Genomic DNA, 15,371 nt, shown 5'->3' with positions numbered 1-15,371 from the left:
GTAGCGGATGCTATACACTATTGAGCACTAGATGGTAGCAGTGCTTGCACAATCTAAAACATTCTTAAAGGGACATTAAACACTAAATACATGCTAGATAGAATGATGCATTCAAAGAAAAGATTAGTCCATGACTAACATGTAGATGTATTTTTTAAAGTTTCATTAGTTGTTTAAAAAGTGACAAAATAAGTGTAAAGTTTTAGTGTCTATAAAACACTGGGAGCTGCCATGTTGTAACTTGTGTTACCTTCTCTGCTGTGGCCAATTAGTGTCAGTTATAAATAGGTCATTAGAGTGTGCAGCCAATGGTTGTGCTGGATTTAACAGAGTTCTGCACTTCCATTTATAACAGGAACTGAAAAGCTCACAATTTCAGAATGGAATTACAGACAAAGAGGACAAAATAAATAATGAAAGTATATTGCAGAGTTGTTTTATTATATACAATTTATCATTTTATATTACCATCTCAAAGTGTTTAATGTCCCTTTAAAAGTATTGTTGCGATACCGCTACCATTTAGTGCTCTAGGGGTGTGCACACGGCCAAGCCTGCCTACCTGCTTTTCAGCAAAGGATACTAGAAATAAATATTTTTTTTTTATTGTACCCCTATCTGATTCATAAAAGAAACATTTTAGGTTTATGTCCCTTTAAACGATGGATTTTTTTTACAATAGATTATTCAGTATTAATTAAATGGGTACTGGCAAATTGCTTTCTAACACAACGACTAAACAATAGTCAAGTAGTCTGGGAAGTTTAAAAAAACATAATTTAGACATTTGCAGGTATTAAACCAGCATTATTTAACCTCTACTTTATCAAGGTGAACCCTATTGCTCTACCCATGAGTGACATAGAGAGCTTTAGCAAGTCATATGTTTGGTGGTGGGGGGGCTGCCAGTGTTATTTACCCAATGTTTAGGTGTTGACAGTAAAGTCAAAATTAAACTTTCATGATTAAGATAGCGCATGCAATTTTAAACAACTTTCCAATTTACTTCTGTTATCAAATTTGTTTTTTTCTCTTGGTATCCAGATTTGTTTTTCTCTTGGTATCTTTTGTTGAAGAGTAAAACTAGGTAGGCTCATAAGAGCTCAGGAGTGTGCACGTGTCTTTCGTATTCTAGGGCAGTAGTGTTTTGCAACACTATTTGTAGTTTGTTATACAATGTTGCTAAACACTTCTGCCATGGAGTACTAAAGACACGTGCACACTCCTGACCTCTTAGGAGCCTACATAGTTTTACTCTTCAATAAAAGATACCAGAAGAACAAAACAAATCTGGATCACTGATTTGTAATGAAGTTAATATATAAAACATTTCCTGTAGAACTACCATTTCAAAATTGCCCCCCCCCCACTAAATCTTACAGCCCTATACATAGGCCTAGTTGGACTATGCCAAAAAATTAATTGCTATGGTGTTAACATCAATGTTTATCAAAAGAAAATATTTGAAAATAAAATGTCCACTGAAGATGCACAATAATTTAAGAACATCAATATTGGACTGCATAAGTACAAAAAGTTATCAACGTCCAATCATTTCCTGGAAGATCTGCATACAATAAATATATCACATTATCAATAAAATAGATTATGTACAAGGCAAAACACTCATCTAGAGAAAACTGGCATTTACACAGTAAGCAACACAAACCAAAGTGTATGAAAATGTTTAATGCTGTGATAAAAATACATACATATTTGTTGCAACTTTTAAGCCAATCACATATGCTTTGCAATATCTGTAATATGCACTTTAACAAACAACTGTTAATTTACTATTGTAATTGTTATAATATTTGTATTAAAGGGACTTAATACTCATATGATAATTCACTGGAAACTGATGCAGTATAACTGTAAAAAGCTGATAGGAAAATATCACCTGAGAATCTCTATGTAAAAAAGGAAGATATTTTACCTCACAAATTCCTCAGCTCACCAAAGTAAGTGCTGTGTAAAAACTTATACTTCAGTTACTGCCCAGCTGCAGGTAAAAAAAAGTAAAAACATGAAGAAATTAACTGCAGCCAATCAGCATCAACAGTGCTGAGGTCATGAACTCTTTTACTGTGATCTCATGAGATTTCACTTAACTCTCATAAGATTTCATAGTAAACTTCCTTAAACTGAATAGGGAAATAACATGAGTGTGCATGAGGCTCGCTCCCTTGCCTGTCCTGGGACCAACATACTGATTTGCGGCTTAAAGTCCTTTACGATGGGGTGTGAATACTTAGGGCATTTTGAGGTAAAATATCTTTCTTTTTTACATAGAAATGTTCAGGTGATATTTTCTAGTCAGCTTTTTATAGCTATGCTGCATCACTTTCAAGTGTTTTAACATTTGGGTATCATGGCCCTTTAATAATATGAAAAACATCATTTAAACTTATTTCATTGTATAAATGTTCTGTATTTAGGACAATCTTAATATAAATACTAAAACAAACTTACTGTTCTATTGGCAATGTCTACATCTCTGGCATACACATGAAGTTATTCAGTTCAGCTAATGATAAATGGAATATCTACAGTGGAAAAGATTTCATATTAAATAGGTTTCTTTGTGAATGTGTATTTAAGACGGCCTTCCAGGACAGCGAAGCTGAAGTGCGTGTCTTTATTTAGCAAAGGGTTATTGCAATAACTTTTGTCGGTCTGTATATGGAAGAAAAGACATGCTAAAATATTTTTATTTTATGAAAAAGTTACACATTAAAGCTATTTCAATTTAATTTGGAAGTAGAAGAAAAAGGAAATTTATGCTTACCTGATAAATTTATTTCTTTTATGATATGACGATTCCAATGGATTTCATCCTTACTTATGGGATTACGCCTCCTGGTCAACAGTAGGAGGCAAAGAGCACCACAGCAGAGCTGTATATATAGGTCCTCCCTTCCCTCTCACTACAGTCATTCGACCGAAGTTAGGAAGAGAAAGGAAAAGCCAAGGTGCAGAGGTGACTGAAGTTTAACAAAAATAAAGACCTGTCTTAGAAAATGACAGGGTGGGCCGTAGACTCGTCATATCGTAAAAGAAATAAATTTATCAGGTAAGCATACATTTCCTTTTCTTTTACAAGATATAATGAGTCCACGGATTTCATCCTTACTTATGGGATACAATACCAAAGCTATAGGACACGGATGAAAGGGAGGGACAAGACAGGAACCTAAACGTAAGGCACCACCGCTTGAAGAACCTTTCTCCCAAAAACAGCCTCGGACGAGGCAAAAGTATTAAATTTGGAAAATTTGGAAAAAGTGTGAAGAGACGACCAAGTTGCAGCCTTGCAAATCTGTTCAACAGAAGCATGATTTTTAAATGCCCATGAGGAAGCCACAGCCATAGTAGAATGCGCCGTAATTCTTTCAGGAGGCTGCTGTCCAGCAGTCTCATATGCCAAACGGATGATACTCTTCAGCCAAAAAGAAAGAGAGAGGTAGCCGTAGCTTTCTGACCCCTACGTTTTCCAGAAAAAACAACAAATAATGAAGATGATTGACGAAAATCTTTAGTCGCCTGCAAGTAAAACTTCAGGGCACGAACCACATCCAAGTTATGTAACAGACGCTCCTTCTTAGAAGAAGGATTAGGGCACAAGGAAGGAACAACAATTTCCTGATTAATATTCTTATTAGAAACAACCTTAGGAAGGAAACCAGGTTTGGTACTTAAGACCACTTTATCAGAATGGAAAATAAGATAAGGAGAATCACATTGTAAAGCTGAAAGCTCAGAAACTCTGTGAGCAGAAGAAATAGCAACCAAAAATAAAACTTTCCAAGATAACAACTTAATATCTATGGAATGCATAGGTTCAAACGGAACCCCTTGAAGAACATTAAGAACTAAATTCAAACTCCAAGGAGAAGCAATTGGTGTAAACACAGGCCGGATTCTAGTCAGAGCCTGACAAAAAGATTGAACATCTGGAACATCTGACAGACGTTTGTGTAGCAAAATAGACAAAGCAGAAATCTGTCCCTTTAAGTAACTTGCTGACAACCCTTTCTCCAATCCTTCTTGGAGAAAAGATAAAATCCTGGGAATCCTAACCCTACTCCATGAGTAGCCCTTGGATTCGCACCAATAAAGATATTTACGCCATATCCTATGGTAAACTTTTATAGTAACAGGCTTATGTACCTGAATCAAGGTATCAATGACCAAATCAGAGAACCCTCGCTTAGATAAAATCAAGCGTTCAATCTCCAAGCAGTCAGCTGCAGAGAAACTAGATTCGGATGATGGAAGGGTCCCTGAATGAGAAGGTCCTGCCTCAATGGAAGCTTCCACGGTGGCAGAGAGGACATGTCCACCAGATCGGCATACCAAGTCCTGCGAGGCCACGCAGGAGCGATGAGAATCACTGAAGCCCTCTCCTGTTTGATCTGAGCAATCACCCGGGGAAGGAGAGCAAACAGTGGAAACACATAAGCTAGGTTGAACGACCAAGGTACTGCCAAGGCATCTATCAGTTCGGCCTGAGGATCCCTGGACCTGGATCCGTATCTCGGGAGTTAAACAGAATAGTTAAGTGTTTAGGAGCGCCTATTAAAAGGCTAAGTCTAAAGAGGGTATAAATAAATAAAAATATGTCGTTAAGTATACCAGCACAAGGAGCCCAAGTGTGTAAAGGGTATTTACAAGTTTAATATAGCTTTTAAATTAACAATTTATTAAGGCAATATCTTAGTGTCTATAATCGCAAACAGATTTACAAAAGCATAAAAGTATATGGATCCATATCACTTCATAAGTAAAGATGCAATAAGATCCAGCTCCGGTCTGCTCCATCTGAGAATCAGGGTGGCAAAGACCTCCGGATGGAGTTCCCATTCCCCCGGATGAAACGTCTGTCTGCTCAAAAAATCCGCTTCCCAGTTGTCCACTCCTGGGATGTAGATTGCTGACAGATAACAAGAGTGACCCTCCGCCCACCAAATTATTTTGGATACTTCTGTCATTGCTAAGGAACTCCTTGTTCCTCCCTGATGATTGATGTAAGCCACAGTCGTGATGTTGTCCGACTGAAACCGGATGAATTTGGCCGAAGCCAACTGAGGCCAAGCCTGAAGTGCATTGAATATTGCTCTCAATTCCAGAATATTTATTGGAAGTAGAGACTCCGACCGAGTCCACACACACTGAGCCTTCAGGGAATTCCAGACTGCACCCCAACCTAGTAGACTGGAGTCCGTTGTCACTATCACCCATGAGGGTCTGCGGAAGCATGTCCCTTGGGACAGATGATCCGGCGACAACCACCAAAGAAGAGAGTCTCTTGTCTCCTGATATAGATCTATCTGAGGAGACAAATTTGCATAATCTTCATTCCACTGCCTGAGCATGCTCAGTTGTAGAGGTCTGAGATGAAAACGAGAAAACGGAATGATGTCCATAGCCGCTACCATCAATCCAATTACCTCCATGCACTGAGCCACCTCTTCAGCAGAATCCTGAGCAGCATCCACTATAGACAAACTTTTATTAAAGAAAATGTGATCTCTGAACTGTAAAGTCCTTTCTGTACAAGAAGAACAAAAAGTAACAGGCTCCACATTTGCATTTAAACATAATGAACATGTGACATTTTCAATATCCATAATCTTATTTCAGGACGATTATGGTACTATAAGTATACTTTTCTAAACAAAGTGCAGCTTGGTCACCTTTAATTTCAATATATATAACCCTTATTGAATAAGACAATGTAGTGAATCCTATGAATATTGCACAGTAAAAAAACGTATTACCCTGTGACAAATTTGATGAAAAACTTTAGCCACCAGTGCACCCTGTAACTGCGCTACTGCGGCACCTACCTGCCCCCGCGCTACTGACACAGAGATGGAACAAACTCCCTGACGCTGCTGACTGCCTGCTTCAAGTTACAACCATGCGGTCCAAACAAGCGCCTAGAGCTAACGTCCTCAGTCGAACTCCGTGAAAGACAAGTGCGCGGCTTCCAGACACATCCGGTCTGAAGCACGCGAACGAAGCCCCGCCTCTCGTGGGCGGCAATCAGAGGAAAAGCCCCCCGCACATAAAGAATGGCCGCGCATCTAAAAATCCCCTTACAACAACAATCGCTTGACCGATAGTGCGCATCGACCCTAGCAATAAAGAAATGTATTAATCTGATGCAAAACACAGTCTAGTAATACCAAGTAACCCCCAGCGTCATAATAAACAGCCACCAATGAGCGCATTAACAGGAGCCTGTACCAGTTTCTTAGCCCCACTATGGGCCCTTGTACCAAAAATACTGCAAACTCCCAGTTACTCCAGAGTTCAGTTTGATAAGTAGGAATACCAAATACAGCCCACCCTCTGAGTTAAAGAATCTTTCCCAGAGTCAAAACGGCTACACGTACCCGGAAGCTGGGCGACAGGTTAATTAGTTCCACAACCAAGAGGTCCTGCAGTTCCCTCCTGTAGAGCTGTGGAGACATACAGGGTCTTAGTTACCACATGCTAAGACCATTATCTGAAGGGCAGCACACATCATGAGAGGCACAGAGAGAATAGATCCCTCCAGTTCCCATTGCTTTGAAGCCACCAGATGCTTCTCTTTTGTTAACTGAAGAGACTGATCTGGTCTAGGCTACATCCTAACAAAGTAGCACACATAGGCACTACAGAAAAAATTATAAACTCTTGATTGAAGAATCTAAACTAACACCTCACTTTTCCTCTTCCTATCACTAACACAGGCAAAGAGAATGACTGGAGTGGGAGGGAAGGGAGGAGCTATATATACAGCTCTGCTGTGGTGCTCTTTGCCTCCTCCTGCTGACCAGGAGGCGTAAACCCATAAGTAAGGATGAAATCCATGGACTCGTCATATCTTGTAAAAGAAATACATGTTTGTGCACTAGTGATACCAGAGCAGTGTTTCACAACTGCAGTACTCAGGACCCTTAACAGGCCAGAGTTTCATTATATCTTAACTAGAGCGCAGGTGAAATAATCATCTGAAGGCTAAAATGCAAGTCTGTCAAAAGCACTGATATAAGGGGGTAGTCTTCAGAGGCTTAGATACAAGGTAAAACAGAGGTAAAAATGATATTAACATAACAGTGTTGGTTATGCAAAGCTGGGGAATTGGTAATAAAGGGATTATCTATCTTTTTAAATAATACAAATTTTGGAGTATACTGTCCCTTTAAAGGAGCTGAGATCAGTGTTTATTGTACTTACACCTCCCATCCAGCTCTCTTCTTCTACCTGTAATTCTAGGTTTCCAGGACTTGGTGATGTCACAACACCCATTCATGGTGACATCACCAGCATTCCCTGATTCCCCTGGTGATGCTCATTTCCTCGGCCACCTCAATATCAGTCTTAAGTGCAGGGGGGCTGCAATAAGCTCTGAAAACCCTCACCCCCATGGATGATGTGCTTAAAGGGACATGAAACCCTAAATTAAACTTCCATGATTCAGATAGAACATACAATTTCAAGCAGCATTCCAGTTTACTTCTATTATCTAATTTGCTTAATTCTCTTGATATTCTTTATTGAACAGCATACTTAAGTAGGTTCAGGAGCAGCAATAAACTATTAGCAGCTAGCTGCTAATTTGTGGCTGCACATATATGCCTCTTTTCATTGGCTTACCAATGTGTTCAACCAGTAGTGCATTGCAGCTCCTTCAATAAAGCATACCAAAAGAATGTAGCAAAATTGATAATAGGCACTCAAGTAAATTGGAAAGTTAGTTAAAGGAACAGTCTACTCCAGAATTGTTATTGTTTAAAAAGATAGATAATCCCTTTATTACCCATTCTTCAGTTTTACATAACAACACGGTTATATTAATATACTTTTTACCTCTGTGATTACCTTGTATCTAAGCCTCTGCAGACTGCCCCTTTATTTCAGTTCTTTTGACAGACTTAGATTTAGCCAATCAGGACTGACTCATAAATAACTCCATGGGAGTGAGCACAATGTTATCTATATGGCACACATGAACTAGTGCTGTCTAGCTGTGAAAAACTGTCAAAATGCACTGAGATAAGAATCGGCCCTCAAGGGCTTAGAAATTAGCATATGAGCCTACCTAGATGTATCTTTCAACAAAGAATACTAAGTGAACAAAGCAAATTTGATTATAAAAGTACAATAGAAAGATGTTTAAAATTGCATGCCCTATCTGAATCATGACAGTTTATTTTTGACTAGACTTTTGCCCTATCTGAATCATAAAAGAAAAACTTGAGGGTTTATATCTCTTTATTATTGCTTGCCTTTGAGGATTATGGGAAATTTCCATCTTTGTCAAGTTTTTGCTATAGAATTTATGGTTAGTGACTTATATGACATTTGGCTACATGTACATATGTGATCGCTCGAAGGCCAACTGCAATTGTATTCATCAGTTTCTTTAGCTGCTGAATGCGGAAGAAGGTGGCCACTTTTAGATTTCCTCTTGTGAAAGTGCAACACACTAAGATCTGTGCAAATCCACACCTTAAAAAGGACAATAAACCCACACAGAGCATGCAATTTTAAGCAACTTTCTAGTATCAAATTTTCTTCATTCTCTTGTTATCTTTATTTGAAAAAGCCGGAATCTAGACTAAGGAGTTGGACCATTTTTGGTTCAGCACCCTGGATAGCGCTTGTTGATTGGTGGCTACATTTAGCAAACCAATAAGCAAGAATAACCCAGGTTCTGAACCAAAAATGGTCTGGCTCCTAAGCTTACATTCTTGCTTTTCAAATAAAGATAGCAAGAGAACGATGAATTGCTAATAGGAGTAAATTAAAAAGTTGCTTAGAATTGCATGTTCTATCTGAATTATGAAAGAAAACATTTGGGTCTAGTGTCCCTTTAAGTGTGTTAAACTTTCACACGAAAAAAATCAGGCTCTGAAAAGAGACAAAGGCCACAAGCAGCCGCCTTCTGCACCCGACAGCTAACGAAGTTACCAAATGCACATGTCTGGTTTTAAGGTTACTTCCAGTTTGCCAACTGAGGTATAACTAACACGAGCAACCTTTATAGTTAATACATTCTCTTTTGGTATTTATTCAAAGTTTATTTATTTTTATTTTTTTTTACTTCTGTGATATGCATAAAAACAATGACTTCTTTCTCACCAATCATAGCCCTAACTATTTTATTAATCAAGTTTTAAATATAATTATTATTTTGTGGGTCTTTAACTAAAGTTGTTTTGTATCCACTGAAGTAATAAAATCATTTCATATGTCTTCTTGTCCTGTTTGCTGTTTTCTTGTATGAGAGTTTAGCAGTGCACATTTGATATTTTTCAGTTAGCTATTTCAAATTGGAAATGCACAAATCAGTGTGAGTAGGAAAACGTATTCAAGAGTCGTCCGTGATTGGAGAAACAACATATCGAAATAAACACGTGGAGCTTGGTGGCCATTTTTGGCTCCTAACAAACGCTCAATTAATATTTAAATGTTTCCTGTACTTGTTTTAAGCTTATAGACGTGGGACCAGTTGCAGGATGCTTCTGTGGTATGTAACTAAAAGTAATCAAAATTATGTATTGGGTCTAGACTGTCCCTTTAAGGAACATTAAAAGGAAACTAAACACTTTGAGATGGTAATATAAAATGATAAATCATATATATATATATATATAATCTACAATATACAATTCCGAAAAAGTTGGGGCAGTATGGAAAATGCAAAAAAACAAACAAAAAGTAATTTCAAAATCCAATTCACCCTGTACTATATTAAAACACATTATTAACAAATTATTTGATGTTTTACTTTGTGAATTTAATGTATTTTTGAAAATATAAACTCATTTCAAATCTAATGGCTGCAACACACTCCAAAAAAGTTGGGACAGTCGACTGTTTACCACTGTGTAACATCACCTTTTCTTTATTAAGAAGAAAAGCGTTTGGGCATTGAAGACGCCAGTTGGTTAAGTTTAGCAACCAAAATTTCCCCCCATTCATCCATTATGCATGTCTTCAGCTGTGCAACTGTACGGGGCCTTCGTTGCCTTATTTGGCACTTTATAATGCGCCACACATTCTCAATTGGATACAGGTCAGGACTGCAGGCAGGACGCACTCGCACTCTCTGCTTACGCAACTATGCACTTGTAATCCGGGCAGAATGTGGTTTGGCGTTGTCCTGCTGGAAAATGCAGGGACGTCCCTGGAAAAGACAACGTTTGGATGGCAGCATATGTTGCTCCAAAATGTATACAAATCTTTCTGCATTAATGGTACCCTCACAGATGTGCAAGTTACCCATGCCATGGGCACTGACCCCCATTTAGGAGGTACTATTTAGTCACAATAATATAGTAATAGTACCACATCTTTTAGGGTCCTATAAGCTTTTTAAGCGCCCTCTTTATCAAACATAACACTGACCCCCATACCATGACAGACGCTGGATTTTAGACCTGATGCTGATAACAGCTCGGATGGTCCTTTTCCTCTTTGGCCTGACAACGGCTGTTTTTTCCAAAATCTATTTGACATATTGACTCGTCAGACCACAAAATACGATTCCATTGTGCTACTGTCCATCTCAGATGAAACGCAGCCCAGAAAAGTCTGTGGCGCTTCTGGACAGTGTTGATATATGGCTTCTGCTTTGCAAAGGTTTACCAAAGTATTCCCGAGCCCATGTCCGGATATTAATTACAGACTCATGACCGTTTTTGAGACAGTGACGTCTGAGAGATCACACACATTCAGAAGTGGTTTTCTGCCTGGCCCTTTTATGCACTGAGATTTGACCGGATTCCTTGAATCTTTTAATTATATTGTGCACTGTAGAAGGTAAAATGCCAAAAATCCTTCTGATTTGTCTTTGGGGAATGTTGTTCTGAAAGTGTTTGATTATTCGCTGACGCATCTGTTGGCAGATTGTGGAGCCTCAACTCATCCTTGCTCTTGAAGGACTGGGCCTTTTTGGAGGCTCCTTATATACTATGATTATACAATTGCCTCACCTGTTTCACATCACCTTCTTATTACAACTTGTCACATCGCTATTAGTCCTAAATTGCCCCTGTCCCAACTTTTTTGGAACGTGTTGCAGTCATCAGATTTGAAATGAGTGTATATTTTCAAAAATAAATTAAATTCAAATAATTTGTTAATAATGTGTTTTCAATATATTACAGGGTGAATTGCATTTTAAAATTACTATTTTTCTTATTTTTTTTGCATTTTCCATACTGTCCCAACTTTTTCGCAATTGGGGTTGTACTTTCATAATTTTTTTTTTTGGTCCCCTTTTCCTGTAATTCCATTCTGAAATTGTGAGCTTCTTAGCTCCTGTTAGAAATAGGAAGTGCAGAACACTGTTATATTCCACACAGCCATTGGCTGCACACTCTAGAGACCTATTTATAACTGTCCCTAATTGGCCACAGCAGAGAAGGTAACAACATGGCAGCTCCCATTGTTTTATAGATATTAAAACTTGACATGTATTTTTGTGTTTAATGTCACTTTAACACATTTACCTTTAAAGGGAGAGTAAAGTCAAAACTAAACTTTAATTTTAAACAACTATCCAGTTTAATTCTATTATCTAATTTGCTTCATTCTCTTGTTATCCATTGTTGAAAAACATACCTAGGTAGGGTCAGGAGCAGCAATACACCACTGGGAGCTAGCTGCTGATTGGTAGCTGCATATATGTCTCTTGTCATTGACTCATTCAATACCTAGCACCCAGAAGTGCATTTCTGCTTCTGAGCCTACCTAGGTATGCTCCATCTAAATCATGAAATAAATAATTGGGGTTTCATGTCCCTTCCAGTGTAATGGAAGTAAAAATTAAAGTTTCATGATTCAGAATACATAAATTAACCCAAAATACATTTTGTTCTATTATTAATTACCTCTTTCTCTTGACATACTTTGTTAAACCTACTTTTTATGAGAGCACATATACATTTACAAACCTAGCATATCTAGGCTCAGGAATGTGTGTGTGTTTTGAGCACTATATGGCAGCAGTAAATTAAAGGGATAGTCAAGTCAAAATTAAACTTCCATGATTCAGATAGAGCAGCAATTTTAAGCAACTTTCTAATTTACTCCTATTATAGATTTTTCTTTGTTCTCTTGGTATCTTTATTTGAAAAAGCAAGAATGTAAGCTTAGGAGCTGGCCCATTTTTGATTTAGCATCTGGGTAGCACTTTATGATTGGTGTCTAAATGTAGCCACCAATTAGCAAGCTCCACCCAGGTGCTGAACCAAAAATCGGGCGGCTCCTAAACTTACATTCAAATTGATAATAGGAGTAAAGTAGAAAGTTTCTTAAAATTGCATGTCTATCCGAATCATGAAAGTTTAATTTTGACTACACTATTCCTTAAAGTATTTTCAAAAGTGAACTCTGTAACTGATTCATGAAAGTTAAATTTGACTTCCATGTCCATTAAAGGGTCCTTTACAATCAAAAGTAAACTTAAAGGGACACTGTACCCAATTATTTTCTTTTGTGATTCAGATAGAGCATGCAATTTTAAGCAACTTTCTAATTTACTCCTATTTTCAAATGTTCTTTATTCTCTTGGTATCTTTATTTGAAATGCAAGAATGTAAGTTTAGATGGTGGCCCATTTTTGGTGAACAACCTAGGTTGTCCTTGCTGATTGGTGGATAAATGCATCCACCAATCAAAAACTGCTGTCCAGAGTCCTAAACCTAGAAAAAAGTTACATGCCTTCTTTTTCATATAAAGATAGCAAGAGAACAAAGAAAAATTGATAATAGGAGTAAATTAGAAAGTTGCTTAAAATTGCATGCTGTATCTGAATCACAAAAGAAAAAATTTGGGTACAGTGTCCCTTTAAAGGGTCATGAAACCCAAAAACTGTATTTCATGATTTAGATAGAGAATACAATTTTAAACAACTTTCTAATTTACTTCTATTATCTCATTTGTTTCATTCTCTTTGTATCATTTGTTGAAGGAGCAAAAATGCACTAATGGTTTCTAACTGAACACATGGGTGAGCCAATGCCAATCTGTATCTATATGCAGCCACCAATCAGCAGCTAGAACCTAGGCTTTTTGCTGCTCCTGAGCTTACCTAGATAAACCTTTCAGCAAAGGATAACAAGAAAAGGAAGCAAATTAAATAATATAAGTAAATTGGAAAGTTTTTTAAAATTGCTTTCTCTATCTGAATCATGAAATAAATTTTTTGGGTTTCATGTCCCTTTAAAGGGACAGTCAACACCCGACACAACTTAATCCCATCCCTTAGATCAGCAAAAGAAGATGCGCCTGCACTGCCTCCGATGTTCCATACCTCTAATGTTGTATTAGTAACCGTTAAAAATACATTCTCCTGTCGATATGGCCGCCAAACTCCTCCCCCTCCTCCTTCGTCCCCTTCTCTATGGAATTTTATGCTCGTTCATGTAGGGAACGGCAACGCTGTTTTTTTTGTGCTAATGTGCATTTTAATTGCTGTCTGCTCGCAAGCAGAAATAGGAAGTGAAGCTGCGAATCGACGTGAACGAGTGTTAAGAATCCAACCGAGGATTCTATTCTGATTGGCGGATAGGTTGAAAGCAAAAGTTACTACGTAACGATGGGGGGAGTTTGGCGGCTATATCTAAAGGAGAATAACGTATGTATTTTGAACGGTTACTAATACATTAGAGGTATGGAACATAGGAGGCAGTGCAGGCGCATCTTCTTTTGCTGATCTAAGGGATGGGATTAAGTTGTGTCGGATGTTGACTGTCCCTTTAAATGCACTGGATAGAGCATTGCGTTTTAAATAACTTACTTCTATTGTCAATTTTGCTTAGTTCTTTGCCATAGACTACAAAATACGTGTATGCTCCTATCAGCCTACCTAGGTTTACTCTTTAATAAACGATACCATGAGTGCAAAGCAAATATGATAATTGAAATAAATTTGAATCTTGTTTAACCCCCTTTGCTACTGGGGATTTCAGAGAAAAACACCCAAAATAATGAAGATTTTTTAGCATTTTTGCTATCACTCCATTTAAACAGAAATAGAGCAAAACTATATATTTTATTTTAAGAAGACAACCCAAGGTATTGATCTAGGCCCATTTTTGTATATTTCATGCCACCATTTCACTGCCAAGTTGTGATCATATTAAACATATAATTTTTTTTTATTTACATACCACTTGTGCAGTCATAACACAAATATTTGTAAAAACATAAAATTATGCTTACCTGATAATTTCATTTACATCTGTGGGAGGAGAGTCCACTGCTTCATTCATTACTTGTGGGAATTACGAACCTAGCCACCAGGAGGAGGCAAAGACACCCCAGCTAAAGGCTTAAATACCTCCCCCACTCCCATCATTCCCCAGTCATTCTGCCAAGGGAACAAGGAAAAGTGGGATAAATATCATGGTCCAAATGGTGCCAGAAGAATAATATTAAATTTAGGTCTGCCCTCCCAGAGAAACGGGCGGGAGCAGTGGGCTCTCTTCCCACAGATGAAAATGAAATTATCAGGTAAGCATAAATTATGTTTTCCATCTTAATGGGAGGAGAGTCCACTGTTTCATTCATTACTTGTGGGAACAAATACCCAAGCTCTAGAGTACACTGAATGAAGAAAACGGGAGGGTAAAAGGAGGCGGACCCTATACTAAGGGCACCACAGCCTGCAGAACCTTTCCCAAAAGCTGTTTCCGTTGAAGCAAAAACATCAAATTTGTAAAACGTTGCAAAAGAATGTAAAGAGGACCAAGTGGCCGCCTTACAAATCTGCTCCATAGAAGCCTCATACTTAAAGGCCCAAGAAGAGGCCACAGCTCTAGTTGAATGAGCCGTAATCCTCAGAGGAGGCTTATGTCCCGCTGTCTCATGCGAAACAGAGGACACTCCTCAGCAGAAAAGATAAGGAAGTCGAAGAGGCCCTCTGACCCCCACGCTTCCCGGAAAAAGATCAAACAGAGAAAGAAGTTTGTCTAAATTCCTACGTGACCTGAAGATAGGACTTCAAGGCACAAACCAAATCCAGAATTACATTGAAAGGGACCACAATCTCTTGATTGATGTTGCAAATTGACACAACCTTAGGAAGAAAACCTAACTTGGTTCGAAGAACAACTTTATCAGAATGGAAAGAAGCCAGATAAAGAGGGACACATTGCAAGGCAGTAATCTGAGACAATAGTATAATTTCTACTTCATACATAGGCTCCAACGGAGCCCTTGCAAAACCTAAAGAACATGATTCAAACTCCAAGGAGGAGAAATAGATTTAAACACAGGTCTTAACAAGTGACTGCACATTAGGAAACTCAGCGAACCTCTTGTGCAGTAACACAGACAGGGCCGAATCAGTCCTCTTCAGGGGACTT

At 38.1% G+C, this 15,371-nt stretch overlaps 1 protein-coding gene across 6 annotated transcripts in view; it reads right to left on the bottom strand.

Annotated features, from left to right (window-relative positions):
- The window catches only part of LOC128645924 (muscleblind-like protein 2), a 310,829-nt gene that overhangs the window by 16,110 nt on the left and 279,348 nt on the right, over positions 1-15,371 (bottom strand). For 2 of the 6 annotated variants that reach the window (XM_053699256.1, XM_053699257.1), the window contains exon 8: positions 2,542-2,676. The exons of 3 other annotated variants lie outside the window; for them this stretch is intronic. In XM_053699256.1, coding sequence (XP_053555231.1) covers positions 2,569-2,676 — 108 coding nt within the window. In that variant the 3' untranslated portion in view covers positions 2,542-2,568. Of the gene's footprint in view, positions 1-2,472; positions 2,677-15,371 lie in introns of those variants that run through there. One more of the 6 variants, XM_053699258.1, reaches the window with a different exon arrangement.

Source organism: Bombina bombina, chromosome 1, assembly GCF_027579735.1.
Source record: "Bombina bombina isolate aBomBom1 chromosome 1, aBomBom1.pri, whole genome shotgun sequence".
NCBI classification, from domain to species: domain Eukaryota; kingdom Metazoa; phylum Chordata; class Amphibia; order Anura; family Bombinatoridae; genus Bombina; species Bombina bombina.
The sequence above is the reverse complement of the archived record's forward strand: the minus strand, read 5'-3'. Positions and strand labels throughout refer to the sequence as shown.